Source organism: Eleutherodactylus coqui, chromosome 9 (assembly GCF_035609145.1).
Source record: "Eleutherodactylus coqui strain aEleCoq1 chromosome 9, aEleCoq1.hap1, whole genome shotgun sequence".
Classification (NCBI taxonomy): Eukaryota; Metazoa; Chordata; class Amphibia; order Anura; family Eleutherodactylidae; genus Eleutherodactylus; species Eleutherodactylus coqui.
This window is the reverse complement of record NC_089845.1, coordinates 81966499-81978971: the sequence shown is the minus strand read 5'-3', so window position 1 is coordinate 81978971 and position 12473 is coordinate 81966499. Positions and strand designations below refer to the sequence as shown.

Here is a 12473-nt window from a genome sequence, read left to right as displayed (position 1 = left end):
GTTCTGGCAGAGGCCTGCACAGACATGTCACTCCCAACACGCCAGCTCCGCTCTGCACATGCACCAGCGCATAGCAGAGAATGAATACGAGGGAGCTGGTAAGCTGCAGGGTTCTGCAGGGGCACGGCACCGCATCCCGCTGCGAGAATTCTCGCCACGAGATCTGATCCGGCTGTCTGCAGGTGGCCTAAGGCTTTATTCACACGAGAGTATATCAGTTGCACTTTCACGCCCGACTGATATACACTGCCCATCCAATGCATTGGTTTACAATGCATCAGTTCAGATGGACGTATTCCCTCAGCATAAAAACGTCTGGCCGGCCAAGATAGCGCATGCGGTGTGCATTTCGGCTGGGCACTTATACGCCGTCCAGGAAAGATAGTTCAGGAACTATCTTCTGGCCGGAATACGGCGGCAGCTCCCATAGACACCTATGGTAGCTGCCACATAAGGGAGGTGGGAGAAAGTTTAGCAGCCTGTCTGCTAAACTCCCTTCCCCTTTCCGCCCCTTGCCGGCTGTTTGCAGTGGGAGGGGGCTTGGCAGGAGCTAGGTGCTAATCTCTTAACCCCCTCATTACTAGCAGTCAACAAGGGGTGGAGAGGGGGCAGGAGCTTAGCACACTACCTCCCGCCCCCCCTTCCTCCCCCCACCCAACGGCATTCTGGGCTCGGCGTATATGCGCTGGACCAACCTGGGCCGTCTGAGTGGGCATACAAGCGGCAGAGTTGTGCGCCCATTCATGCGATTTCCAGCCGCGCTTTGGCCGTGACATGGCCGACCGAAAATTGCTACGCTTATGTGAAACAGCCCTGAGAAACATTAAGACAAGACTCCGAAGGGCAAAAGACTGTAAAAATTGGATCAGTGAGCAGCAGAACAACATCACCTGGTCATGAACCCAGATTTCTAAATGCCCTCTTCCTGTCAGCTGTCCAGAACATGTCAGTAACTGCAAGAAGCTTCCTTTCCACAGGGGCCAATATTCCTGCAGAACGATTTCAACACCTAGTGGAATCTATACATGCTGCGGCGGATCTTAAGGCCAAAGGAGGCCCTGTGCACTACTAGATAGGGTGCGTCTAATAAAGTTTGTATATACAGTGCACAGTGCAGTGCAGCTCCGTAGACTGCCTGCTGTCAGTATAGAAAGCTGAGGGTTTGTTATACATTGTATATCTGCACCTTTTCTCTCTCCTCTTTGAGACGGTATTACAATTACCCCTATAATGGTGGTACTGCTACCACTGGTCGTTGCAATGCATCCTGTGACTCAGTACTCATGTTCTTCTTCCTCTGTTTTCTTGTTGGCCACACAGTGGGCAGTTCTTCCTTTTACAGCAGGACTACTAACCTATTCCTGTTAGAGGGGTTGTCTGAGTTAAAACTTTTAGGTGCCAACAGTTTTTTTCCCATGGCAAGTAAGAACTGATATTCGCGGCTCCCAGTTCCCCGCCGGCGGCTCCGGTCTTCTTACTGACATAATGTTCACCAGCTGGGGTCAGCCTGTGCCGTCCCTTAAAAAGGCTGCTGCAGCCAATGACGGAGATCAGTGATCCCTAAAAGGTTTGTCCAGGCTTAGAGAAACATGTCTGTTTTCTTCCAAACACAGCGCCAATCTTATCCGTGGATTGTGTCTGATATCCCAACTCTCATTCACTTCATTGGAGCTGAGCTGCAATACCGGACAAAACCTCATCGACAAGGGTGGCGCTGTGTTTGGAAGAAAACAGCCATGTTTTTCAAAGCCTGGACAACCTCTTTTATGTAGCAGGTTTAAGGAATATTGCAGCTTGTTAACAATACATTACCAGGGAGACCCAAGTAATGCAGTGTACCATCCTAGTGATCGTATCTTCCATTCCCCTTGTGGGACTAAAAAATAGGGGGAATAAAAAAGTCCAATAAAGCTTAATTGAAAGAAAAGAAAAATCCCACAAAAACCCATTTTAAATGAATAAAATAAATATATATATTTTTAAAAAGCAACACATAATCCTGCGTTCATAATAACCCAAACAATGAAAATATCAACAATAATAATAATTTTAAAAAGTAATGCCAGAATTGCTATTTTTCTTTTGTTTGCCATCCAAAAACCATAATGAAAAACTATCCAAAAGTCACATGTACACCAAAATGGTGTCAATAAAAACTACAACTCTTCCCGCAAAAACAAAACCTCAGACATCTGTGTTGTCAGGAAAATAGAAATGTTATAGGTCTCAGAATGCGCTGATTCGGAACCAGTTTGTTTTCTTGAAAAATGTGTTCTTTATGGTGTTTATTTGAGAAAATGTATATATATTTTGAAAAATGTGTTCTTTATGGTGTTTATTTAAGAAAATTTATATATATATATATATATTTTTTTTACTACTTTTGCAAACTATGTGAAGCCCTCGTATGGCCACGTCAACAAGTTTTGGCTCTTGCAATGCAACAATGAAAATCGCTTGGTCCTTAAGGCACAAAATAGGTTGGTCACAAAGGGGTTAACGTTTCAACTTCTACAACCCCTTTAACGACTAGTTATATACATTTAACCCACTGTGTGGTGGTCTTGTAATTTTTTTTTCATTGCCCCTTCAATTGATGTGATGAGCAACTAAAGAACGAATAATTGAGGAGGTTAATGTCCTAACGTGCCATCTAGTGGATGCAAATGGAATTACAAGGTGTTGTGCTTTGTTTTTTTTTTTATATTAAATACTTTTTATTTGGATTTTCATTACTTTACTTTTCTTATTTGACAAAAACATTAATAAAAAAAACTAAACAAAAAGCGTTGCTCCCCTCATCCTCCCTTGAGTCTCATGTATCCAGTCTATAGATCATCCAGCATCCTGAGTAAACAGCAGGAAAATTAGTCCCCGGAATTTTCCATCCTTGCAGATTATCTCTTTATCTTCGTCCCTTTAAGAACAGTCAGTTGTTCTTTCACGGAGCTCAATCCACACTTCAGTGAATGCTGTAGTTTACCCATCCCCCATCCATGTACAACTACAAGTTATTTTTCATATAATTCTTTATTTATAGATGTTTTCTCGTTATTAAAAAAAAATAAAATCCTAACGACATCATGTTGGTTCTTGTAAAATCAATTGCAAGTACTAATGAACCAAAACCGTAATGGTAAAAAGCCTTTCACATTTCGACTGTATTACATAACATGACAGTCCAGTTAGGTTTGCCTAGCCCTAAGCTGTGGAGCTAGGCTCTAGATCATAGCGAATTGCAAGAAGAAGATAAACTCTAGGCATGACCTGGCAATTCCATCCTCTGAAGGGGGAAGAAAAAAAAGAAGCAAAAAAACCCCAAACCCTGTACCCAACTTCACTTCATCTATATTCCCCAATAAATCACTTCCGAAGAAAACTTCTTCTTTCTATGAGGACCACCAATCTGGGAGGGGAGGGAGTAACTACATCAAAGGGAAAGAAAGGTGGTAAGAAAAGGTGATAAAGGGAAGATAAAAGGGGGTGGGGGGAACCCCCCCCTTCACGACAACCCTCCTGTATTTTGGCGTAGTGGGCGCTACAGAATTCCGCAGAACTTTGGAACTCAATCTAGTGAAACAGTTTTCATGAGCCTACTGTGTGTACCATTTATTGATGCAGTCAGCTCCTCCATCTCTCTTCTATTATGTTAAACCACATTGAGATCACAAGTTATTTTTCATTGTGGTATTTTCCTGTCCCTGCGGGATGTACGGAGGACGACAGATGACAGTGAGAGGGTTGAACATTGCTAAATGTTTTATTTACTCTTCTTTCTCTAGACTAAAAACGCGAGGATCCTGGGATTCTGCTGGACCAGCGCCACAGAAATTGTCTTCATAACGGACCAAGGAATTGAGTTCTATCAGGTATGGCTGTTGTCACTGCTGAGCCATTAGTGATCCTTTTGGTACTGCTGGGTTACAGGTTTGGGGATATTGTAATAATCCCTTTATCTTGCATCCAGGCAGAAAGTGGATCAGAATTACTAAATTCATCTTTTTTTATTAGGGAATTTTAAAATAATCGAGGGGCCTTCTGTACCAGATTCTCATCTCTTGGCCAGGTTGTGCCCTGGTTACACAAAGTTTCTCGCTCTGTAATACCTGTGCTGCCTTGCTTTACACAGAGAACCTATTGATTTAAATGGGCTCCATGTAATACTTCATTTCTCCTGTGGTGGTGCAGCAGAGAAAATGACCGCTTACTGCCGGCCTCCCCACAGATAACGGTTCTTCGCTTGGGGTCCCAGGAGTTTGTGATCAGCTTATTGTCAAGGAACCCTTGTACCAACTAGGGATTATTGAAACTATTGAACCCTTGAAAGTTTACGTCCTGGGTGCATGGTGCTTGACGCAACAGGACGTAAGCCTGTGGCTGAAGGCCAGCCTCCCGCTGAAACAGCAGGGATTGATAAGAATATCGATCCCCGCTGTTAACACCCTACATGCCGCAATCAATGTACATCGCGACATGCAAAGTGTTCACAGTGGGAGTGTGCGGTTATGTCATTGGGACACCACGATGTAATCACTGAGGGCCGATGGGTTTCTATGGCAAGCAGACGCCAGACAATGATCTCCTGGCCTGACATGGCCTATGATCGCTATTGGAAGCGATAAGGCACTGCAGTACAGAAGTACTTCAATGCATTATCGTAGCGATCAGAGCTATTTAGGTTTAAGTTCCCTACAGGGACGTAGAAAATGTAAAAAATAAATAAACTAAAAACCTTTTACACACTTTCTCGTTTCATGTAAAAAAAAAAAATAAAGTTAAATCTCACATTTAGTATCACCGTGTCCATAATGATCTGTACATTAAATTGAGAACACTATTCATCCTGCCTGGCAAAAAACTGAAAAAAGAATAAAAGGCAGTAAAAGTGATCAAAAAAGCCATATGTACCCCAAAATGATACCAGTAAAAACTACAGCTCGTCACGCCAAAATCAAGCCCTCACAGAGCTACCTCTATGGAAAAATAAAAAAATGAAAATCCCCAAAACGTTGTTGCATCCTTATGGCCAAAGTACGCTGTGTGCTTAAAGGGGTTGTCCCGCGGCAGCAAGTGGGTCTATACACTTCTGTATGGCCATAATAATGCACTTTGTAATGTACATTGTGCATTAATTATGAGCCATACAGAAGTTATCAAAAGTTATTCACTTACCTGCTCCGTTGCTAGCGTCCTCGTCTCCATGGTTGCCGTCTAATTTTCGCCGTCTAATGGCCAAATTAGACGCGCTTGCGCAGTCCGGGTCTTCTGCTCTTCTCAATGGGGCTCGGTGTAGCTCCGCCCCGTCACGTGCCGATTCCAGCCAATCAGGAGGCTGGAATCGGCAATGGACCGCACAGAAGAGCTGCGGTCCACGGAGGTAGAAGATCCCGGCGGCCATCTTCACCGGGTAAGTAAGAAGTCACCGGAGCGCGGGGATTAAGGTAAGCGCTGTCCGGTGTTCTTTTTTTAACCCCTGCATCGGGGTTGTCTCGCACTGAACGGGGGGGGGGGTTGGAAAAAAAAAAAAAACGTTTCGGCGCGGGACAACCCCTTTAATTCTACATCGATGGATGCTTTGTAATTTTGGATCATTTGCAACAAAACAAAAATTGCCCCTAAAAATATTTTTTCGTGTCTTGTTACGTGTTAAGAACATGAAGACTTGCGGTTACCTCACACGTCAAGATAAATGGTCGTTCGTTGGTGGCCTTCTCTTACCGCTGATAGACGTTCTATGACGTTTCCATGTTAAAAGCTTCTGACCCGTCTTCTGTTTATTGCTTGCATGAATAATTCAGATCTAAGTAATGTTTGTTCCTCCGTTGGCCATATGTCACCGCTATTGTCTATTTCAGGTACTAGCCGAGAAGCGGTCCTTAAAGCTGCTGAAGAGTCAGAGTATCAATGTGAACTGGTACATGTATTGTCCAGAGAGCTGTGTGATCCTGCTGTCTACCGCTAACATGTGCAATGTGCTGCAGCCATTTCACTTCAGGGTGAGCCTGGATCCTCTGATCTCATATGTGCCATGATGTATGTGATAACTCAGGAGCCTAGTCCTCCATTCATAAAAAGTGGTATAATAGGGGGATTTCTTATGGAACTACCACTGCTGTGGTTATATGGCAGGCTCCATCTCCTTGGCTCAGCTGACGGAGCATCTGTGAGAGAGTAGCCAATGTAATATCCCTAGAAAGGTATTTTTGGACATTAGTTCATCTCAGAAAATAGTTGTTTCCAGTAGCTATATCCAAGGTCTTTGCTGTGTCCCCCAATGACACAAACGATATATATAATTCGCAGAGGGATACAAAGGAAAAGCTTTTCAACAAATATTCACTGGGTGTATCCCTTAAAATATAACTTTTATTGACAAATATATATAAAATGTTTGGGCCTCACAAAAAACAGACAAAACAAAACAGAAACAGAGCAGGAGATGGAACCCTGGAAAAGAACCGAGAAAAAATCTACGAAGCTGATCCCTCCAAGGTAGTACGGGAGTGTACTGATGGATAAGACACTACCGACTCACTATATCAACCGCTCCAAAATCAATTCAAATCTAATTAGAGGACCATATCGAGGTCTACCCTTATAGAAAGGGTGGAAGCGGAAACAAATTCCACCAAGTGGGTGGTTTACAGTCAGCTTCTAGTGGTGGCGAGCCCCTGGGTTCGTCCTATGTCCCATAAGCTAGACCAGGAGCAAAATGAGCAAGCGACCCAGTAGAAGCCCCAGAGCTCTGAAAATGACGTCCCGGTAAGAGACCAGTGCGGTTCTATCCAGAGGAATGCCCTGTTCAAGTAATAGTAGCGGGCAAGAAGTAATCCCAGAACGAGAAACCAGCAGAAGTCTATGATTGGCTTCTATCCACAGAACTAGATGAAAATTAGTTCTGAATACACGGACACCAATCAATGCTCCCGCTGAGTACCTCCGAGAGATAAACACAAGTGGCTGATAGACTATAAGCCACAGGTTATCAATCCAGAAATACAATAGATTCTAATGAAACAGCAGGAGAACCACATTCAACGATATGATGGGTTCTCATGCAACGTGTGGTTTCAAAGACCAATAAAAGACAAGTTCAGAACACCAGTGGACAATCAGACTGGGTTCTCCTAGCAAAAAAAGGGATATTTTGAAAAATTGTTTCAAGGTTGGTTCAGACTGGTTCAACGCGTTTCTGTCTCATACAGACTCATCAGGAACCTTAATGCTTGATAGTGTCATAAGACACGGAAAAAGAATAGTTGTCCTTGATAGTAAAATATCTATCTCATGTATAATTGGATTAACCTAAGCAGATGCCCTATGCTGTAAGCTATGCTGTTATATAGTAAAATAGGGGGTACCTATCCGTATGGGCAAATGAATAGATGATAAATTGCCCATAACAGAAAAATTGTACCAAAATACCACTTCCCCCAATAATAGAAAGACTCCCAGAAAAATAAGGAGTATGCTCATAGAAATAAAACTAACCAGGATGATTGCAACACCTATGGAGAAATGAGCGTTACAAATGTTGCACTGATTCCTCACTAGAAGGTGCTAGGATAAAGTGATATCCTGGAAACAATACCCCAAACAGAACAGGGTCTCCACAATACATGGAGAGTGCTCCAAAACAAAGGTTAAAAAAAAAACAATCCGGTTAGAGATAGAGCAAAGTGGGAAGAAGAGAGATAGAACAGCAACTCCTGTCTTGATGGTAGACAGGAGGGAAATGATGACTCACAGGAGTAGCATGTCTTAAATGAGGCAAAGAGGCTAACGCCCCACTTGGGGGTATGTCCCTGTTAACCAATGAGAAAACATGTTTGAAAAAATCCAACCACTGTCACCATAGTGGGGAGGGGGGAGGGAGGGATCTGTAACACCTCCCACCAGCCGTCCGTTCATTCCTGTTCCCCAGAGAGGGGGAAGTATGGAAAATGGCTTTTAAAACTTTTAAAACGTCTGGCCGGCATACACATGAATGGTAGTGCCTATCTGCGGGTGGGATCACTAAAAAGATTGGTGATGGTAATACTCCTCGCAAGGCACATCGGCGTCCCTGTGCTGCCAGGGTGACATGACGCCGACTGGAGAAGTGGCCGGATAGTGCCGTGATGACGTCACTGAATTAGGTGGAGCCGCAGGCGGCAGTGCTGAATAGCGCTGCCACGCCCACCCAACATGTGACAGAGCGTCGACGTAATGACGTAGGGGGGAGGAGTTATCCCGCAGAGAGGAATTCATCCTACCAGCTGATTGACTGTCAAGTATCCGTAGCCATGGAGACCCGGACGTTATATTTGTTGGTTAATAGGTGTCAATAGACTATATGATGAAAGTCAAATAGGCAGCAGTTCATGCCGGTCGAGGTAATAAATGATTAAGATATTGTATCAGTGATTACTTATGATAGGTGACAAAGATGCCAAACGTGAAAAATATGCATTGAATAAATTAATGGCTGCAATTACTGCAATGATTTTAATAAAGCAGTTGATTATATGTGATGCTGTAGATAGTATTGCAACAATACATATAAAGATCGATGTCAACTGCATCAGTAATCTAATGTAATGCATAGCTCAAAAAATGACAGATGGAAAGTAGGGAGAATGCCTAAATTCATAGAAAAAGCTGCCTAATGCATATTTAACAATTCATTGAGGGACCATGTAAAAACAGGGACGGCGGATAAGACCAAAACAGATAGCTGAATCGACAAAGGTAAAGTATGTATAGTTGAATAGGTTTAAAGGAAACATCCAAAGGGTAGCACCTTGTTTAGACCCCTTGGCGACACGTAATCCATCCGATAAATCCACTGTGATTCCTTCTGTAAGACTTTACGGTTGACGTTACCCCTTCTTCCATAGGAGCGTATATATTCCACCCCTTGGAACTTAATATTGAGTTCATCACCCGCATGTACCTCACGCATGTGGTTTGCCACCGGGGTGCTCTCTCCCCTGCTGATATTACCCACATGCCCCAAGATACGTCTGCGAAATTGCTGGTTTGTCTTACCGACGTAATTCTTGGGGCATGGGCATGTGGCAACATAAACCAAATGAGAGGATTTACAGTTTATGAAATCCTTAATCACATACGAAGTACCTGTTGACACGCTACGGAATTTGTCGCCTTTTCCAATAAATGTGCAAGCTTCACATCTTCCACACGGAAAGGTGCCTCTAGGTCGGGCCTGGCCTAACCAAGTGCGTGTATTGAGAGAGGAGTCCAAATGGCTTTTGACCAAGTGATCTTTGAGGTTCCTTCCCCTCCTAAAAGTGAAGAGGGGCCTGTCTGGAATGATGTCTCTAATGTCTGGATCTTCTTTCAGGATGTACCAATATTTTTGCAGCAAACCTTGCATAAATGGTACTCCGTCATCATATGTTCCGATTACCCGTACTTTGTTGTCTGGTGTTTTAATTCGTCGTTTAAGAAGGACTGTTCTGTCTTGTTTTGCAGCGAAATCGAAGGCTTGATCAACCACGTTTTTAGGATAGCCTCTCTGGAGGAATCTGTCTTTTAGGTTGTCGCTTTCCCTCCGAAAATCAGACTCCGAAGAGCAGTTTCTTCTTAATCTTAAGAACTGCCCTTTCGGAATTCCCCGACGTATGGGAAAGGGATGATAACTCTGCCACGACAACAGGCTATTGGTAGCCGTTTGCTTCCTAAACAGTGTCGTGGAGAGATATCCCTGTGGGGATTTGGAGATACTGATGTCGAGTAAAGCCAGGGATTGCTCCTGTAATTCAGAAGTGACTTTCAAATTGATGTCATTATCATTTAATCGCTGGACAAAGACAGACAGAAAAATCGGTTTTGGTCCCGGACCACAGCAAAAAAACATCGTCGATGTATCGATACCAGACTAGTATGTCTTTTGTCCAGTTGCTGTTGCCCTCCGAAAAGACAAGATGTTCCTCCCACCAGCCCAGGAACAGGTTTGCGTAAGATGGGGCAGCTGGACTCCCCATCGCGGTGCCCCTGAGCTGGTGGAAGATCTTGCCGTTAAACAAAAAGAAATTATGGGTAAGAACATAATGAAGAAGATCCAGAATGAACTGGTTGTGTCTGGTGAAATCACACCCCCTTTGTTGGAGGAAATGAAAGACCGCCTTAAGACCAATGTCGTGTAAGATGGAACTGTACAACGACTCTATGTCCAGGGAAGCTAGAAAAACTCCTCCTTCAATTTGTATGCCCTCGATGTGACGAAGAACGTCAGGAGTATCCTTTGTAACATTTGTAACGCTCATTTCTCCATAGGTGTTGCAATCATCCTGGTTAGTTTTATTTCTATGAGCATACTTCTTATTTTTCTGGGAGTCTTTCTATTATTGGGGGAAGTGGTATTTTGGTACAATTTTTCTGTTATGGGCAATTTATCATCTATTCATTTGCCCATACGGATAGGTACCCCCTATTTTACTATATAACAGCATAGCTTACAGCATAGGGCATCTGCTTAGGTTAATCCAATTATACATGAGATAGATATTTTACTATCAAGGACAACTATTCTTTTTCCGTGTCTTATGACACTATCAAGCATTAAGGTTCCTGATGAGTCTGTATGAGACAGAAACGCGTTGAACCAGTCTGAACCAACCTTGAAACAATTTTTCAAAATATCCCTTTTTTTGCTAGGAGAACCCAGTCTGATTGTCCACTGGTGTTCTGAACTTGTCTTTTATTGGTCTTTGAAACCACACGTTGCATGAGAACCCATCATATCGTTGAATGTGGTTCTCCTGCTGTTTCATTAGAATCTATTGTATTTCTGGATTGATAACCTGTGGCTTATAGTCTATCAGCCACTTGTGTTTATCTCTCGGAGGTACTCAGCGGAAGCATTGATTGGTGTCCTTGTATTCAGAACTAATTTTCATCTAGTTCTGTGGATAGAAGCCAATCGTAGACTTCTGCTGGTTTCTCGTTCTGGGATTACTTCTTGCCCGCTACTATTACTTGAACAGGGCATTCCTCTGGATAGAACCGCACTGGTCTCTTACCGGGACGTCATTTTCAGAGCTCTGGGGCTTCTACTGGGTCGCTTGCTCATTTTGCTCCTGGTCTAGCTTATGGGACATAGGGCGAACCCAGGGGCTCGCCACCACTAGAAGCTGACTGTAAACCACCCACTTGGTGGAATTTGTTTCCGCTTCCACCCTTTCTATAAGGGTAGACCTCGATATGGTCCTCTAATTAGATTTGAATTGATTTTGGAGCGGTTGATATAGTGAGTCGGTAGTGTCTTATCCATCAGTACACTCCCGTACTACCTTGGAGGGATCAGCTTCGTAGATTTTTTTCTCGGTTCTTTTCCAGGGTTCCATCTCCTGCTCTGTTTCTGTTTTGTTTTGTCTGTTTTTTGTGAGGCCCAAACATTTTATATATATTTGTCAATAAAAGTTATATTTTAAGGGATACACCCAGTGAATATTTGTTGAAAAACAATATATATATCACCAAATTAATACCACTGCATTCCATTCAGAGTGACTCATGTAATAGTTAGCAAATTATTTAGTCTGAAGAGTGACTGCAGTGATTCAAAACAAAATGAGGAAATATAAAATTTGGTATTAGCGTAATCATACTGACCCACAGAATTAATTTAATGTTATTTAAGCTGCACAAGGCCTCCTTTCCTCTACCTCACCCCCACATGCAGCATCCCACTGTAATCCCCTCTAGGGACACCACCTGCTTCGAGGGTGAAATATCAGACTTGGACTCTTAGATGAAGAACAGTTCTCCAGAGTCTCCGCCATGGTAGATACTCTTAGAGGTGGTTAAAGAGACTCCATGGGCAGGACCAAGATTCCTCTTCCACTGCAGACTCCTTGTCCTTTCAATATCCTAGATGTTCCGCCCCCCCCCCTCCCCCCAGAAGGTCACTGCTGAGGTCAGTTATTTGTCTGCAGCAGTCACAGCAGGTCCTGGTCAGCAGCAACAAAGAATAGAGTAGCTGTGAAACAATTTTATGTAATTGGGAAACCCCTTTAAAGGGTCAATTCTCCACCTATCTGTCCTTTTCCAACGCCCTCTGGCTTCCAAATCTGCAGTGCATACTTTTCTTCAGGGAGTCGCAAACTCTGCCACTCTTTACCATCTCCCTACAGCACCTTGTGATCTTATTTTGATCTTAAATGCATTACAGTTGTCTCTCTCCAAGCCAATGTGTGACACTTCCATTTGTTTGGAAGTTGGAAATGAGGACTACCAAGCAGTCAACCTTCCATCTGTCGCATCTCATCATGAAGCTCTACCTTCTTGGTACTTCATCAGGACAAGGCAGTCCTCCGACCTATTCAGTTATTCCCAAGGTGGTTTCTTCCTTCCCGCTCAACGAGGACATTGTGCTGCCATCCTTCTGTCTGGATCGTTCACACCCTAGGGATCTTCGTCTGCACAAGTGTGACGTTGCTCGCGCCCTATGGATCTATCTTTCCCAT

The 12473-nt window shown here is 43.4% G+C and overlaps 1 protein-coding gene across 1 annotated transcript in view; it reads left to right on the top strand.

Moving 5' to 3' along the window:
* RMC1 (regulator of MON1-CCZ1) overlaps positions 1-12473 on the top strand; it is a 37593-nt gene that overhangs the window by 9305 nt on the left and 15815 nt on the right. Inside the window, exons 5-6 of the mRNA XM_066579621.1 lie at positions 3783-3869; positions 5856-5996. Coding sequence (XP_066435718.1) covers positions 3783-3869; positions 5856-5996 — 228 coding nt within the window. The remainder of the gene's footprint in view (positions 1-3782; positions 3870-5855; positions 5997-12473) is intronic.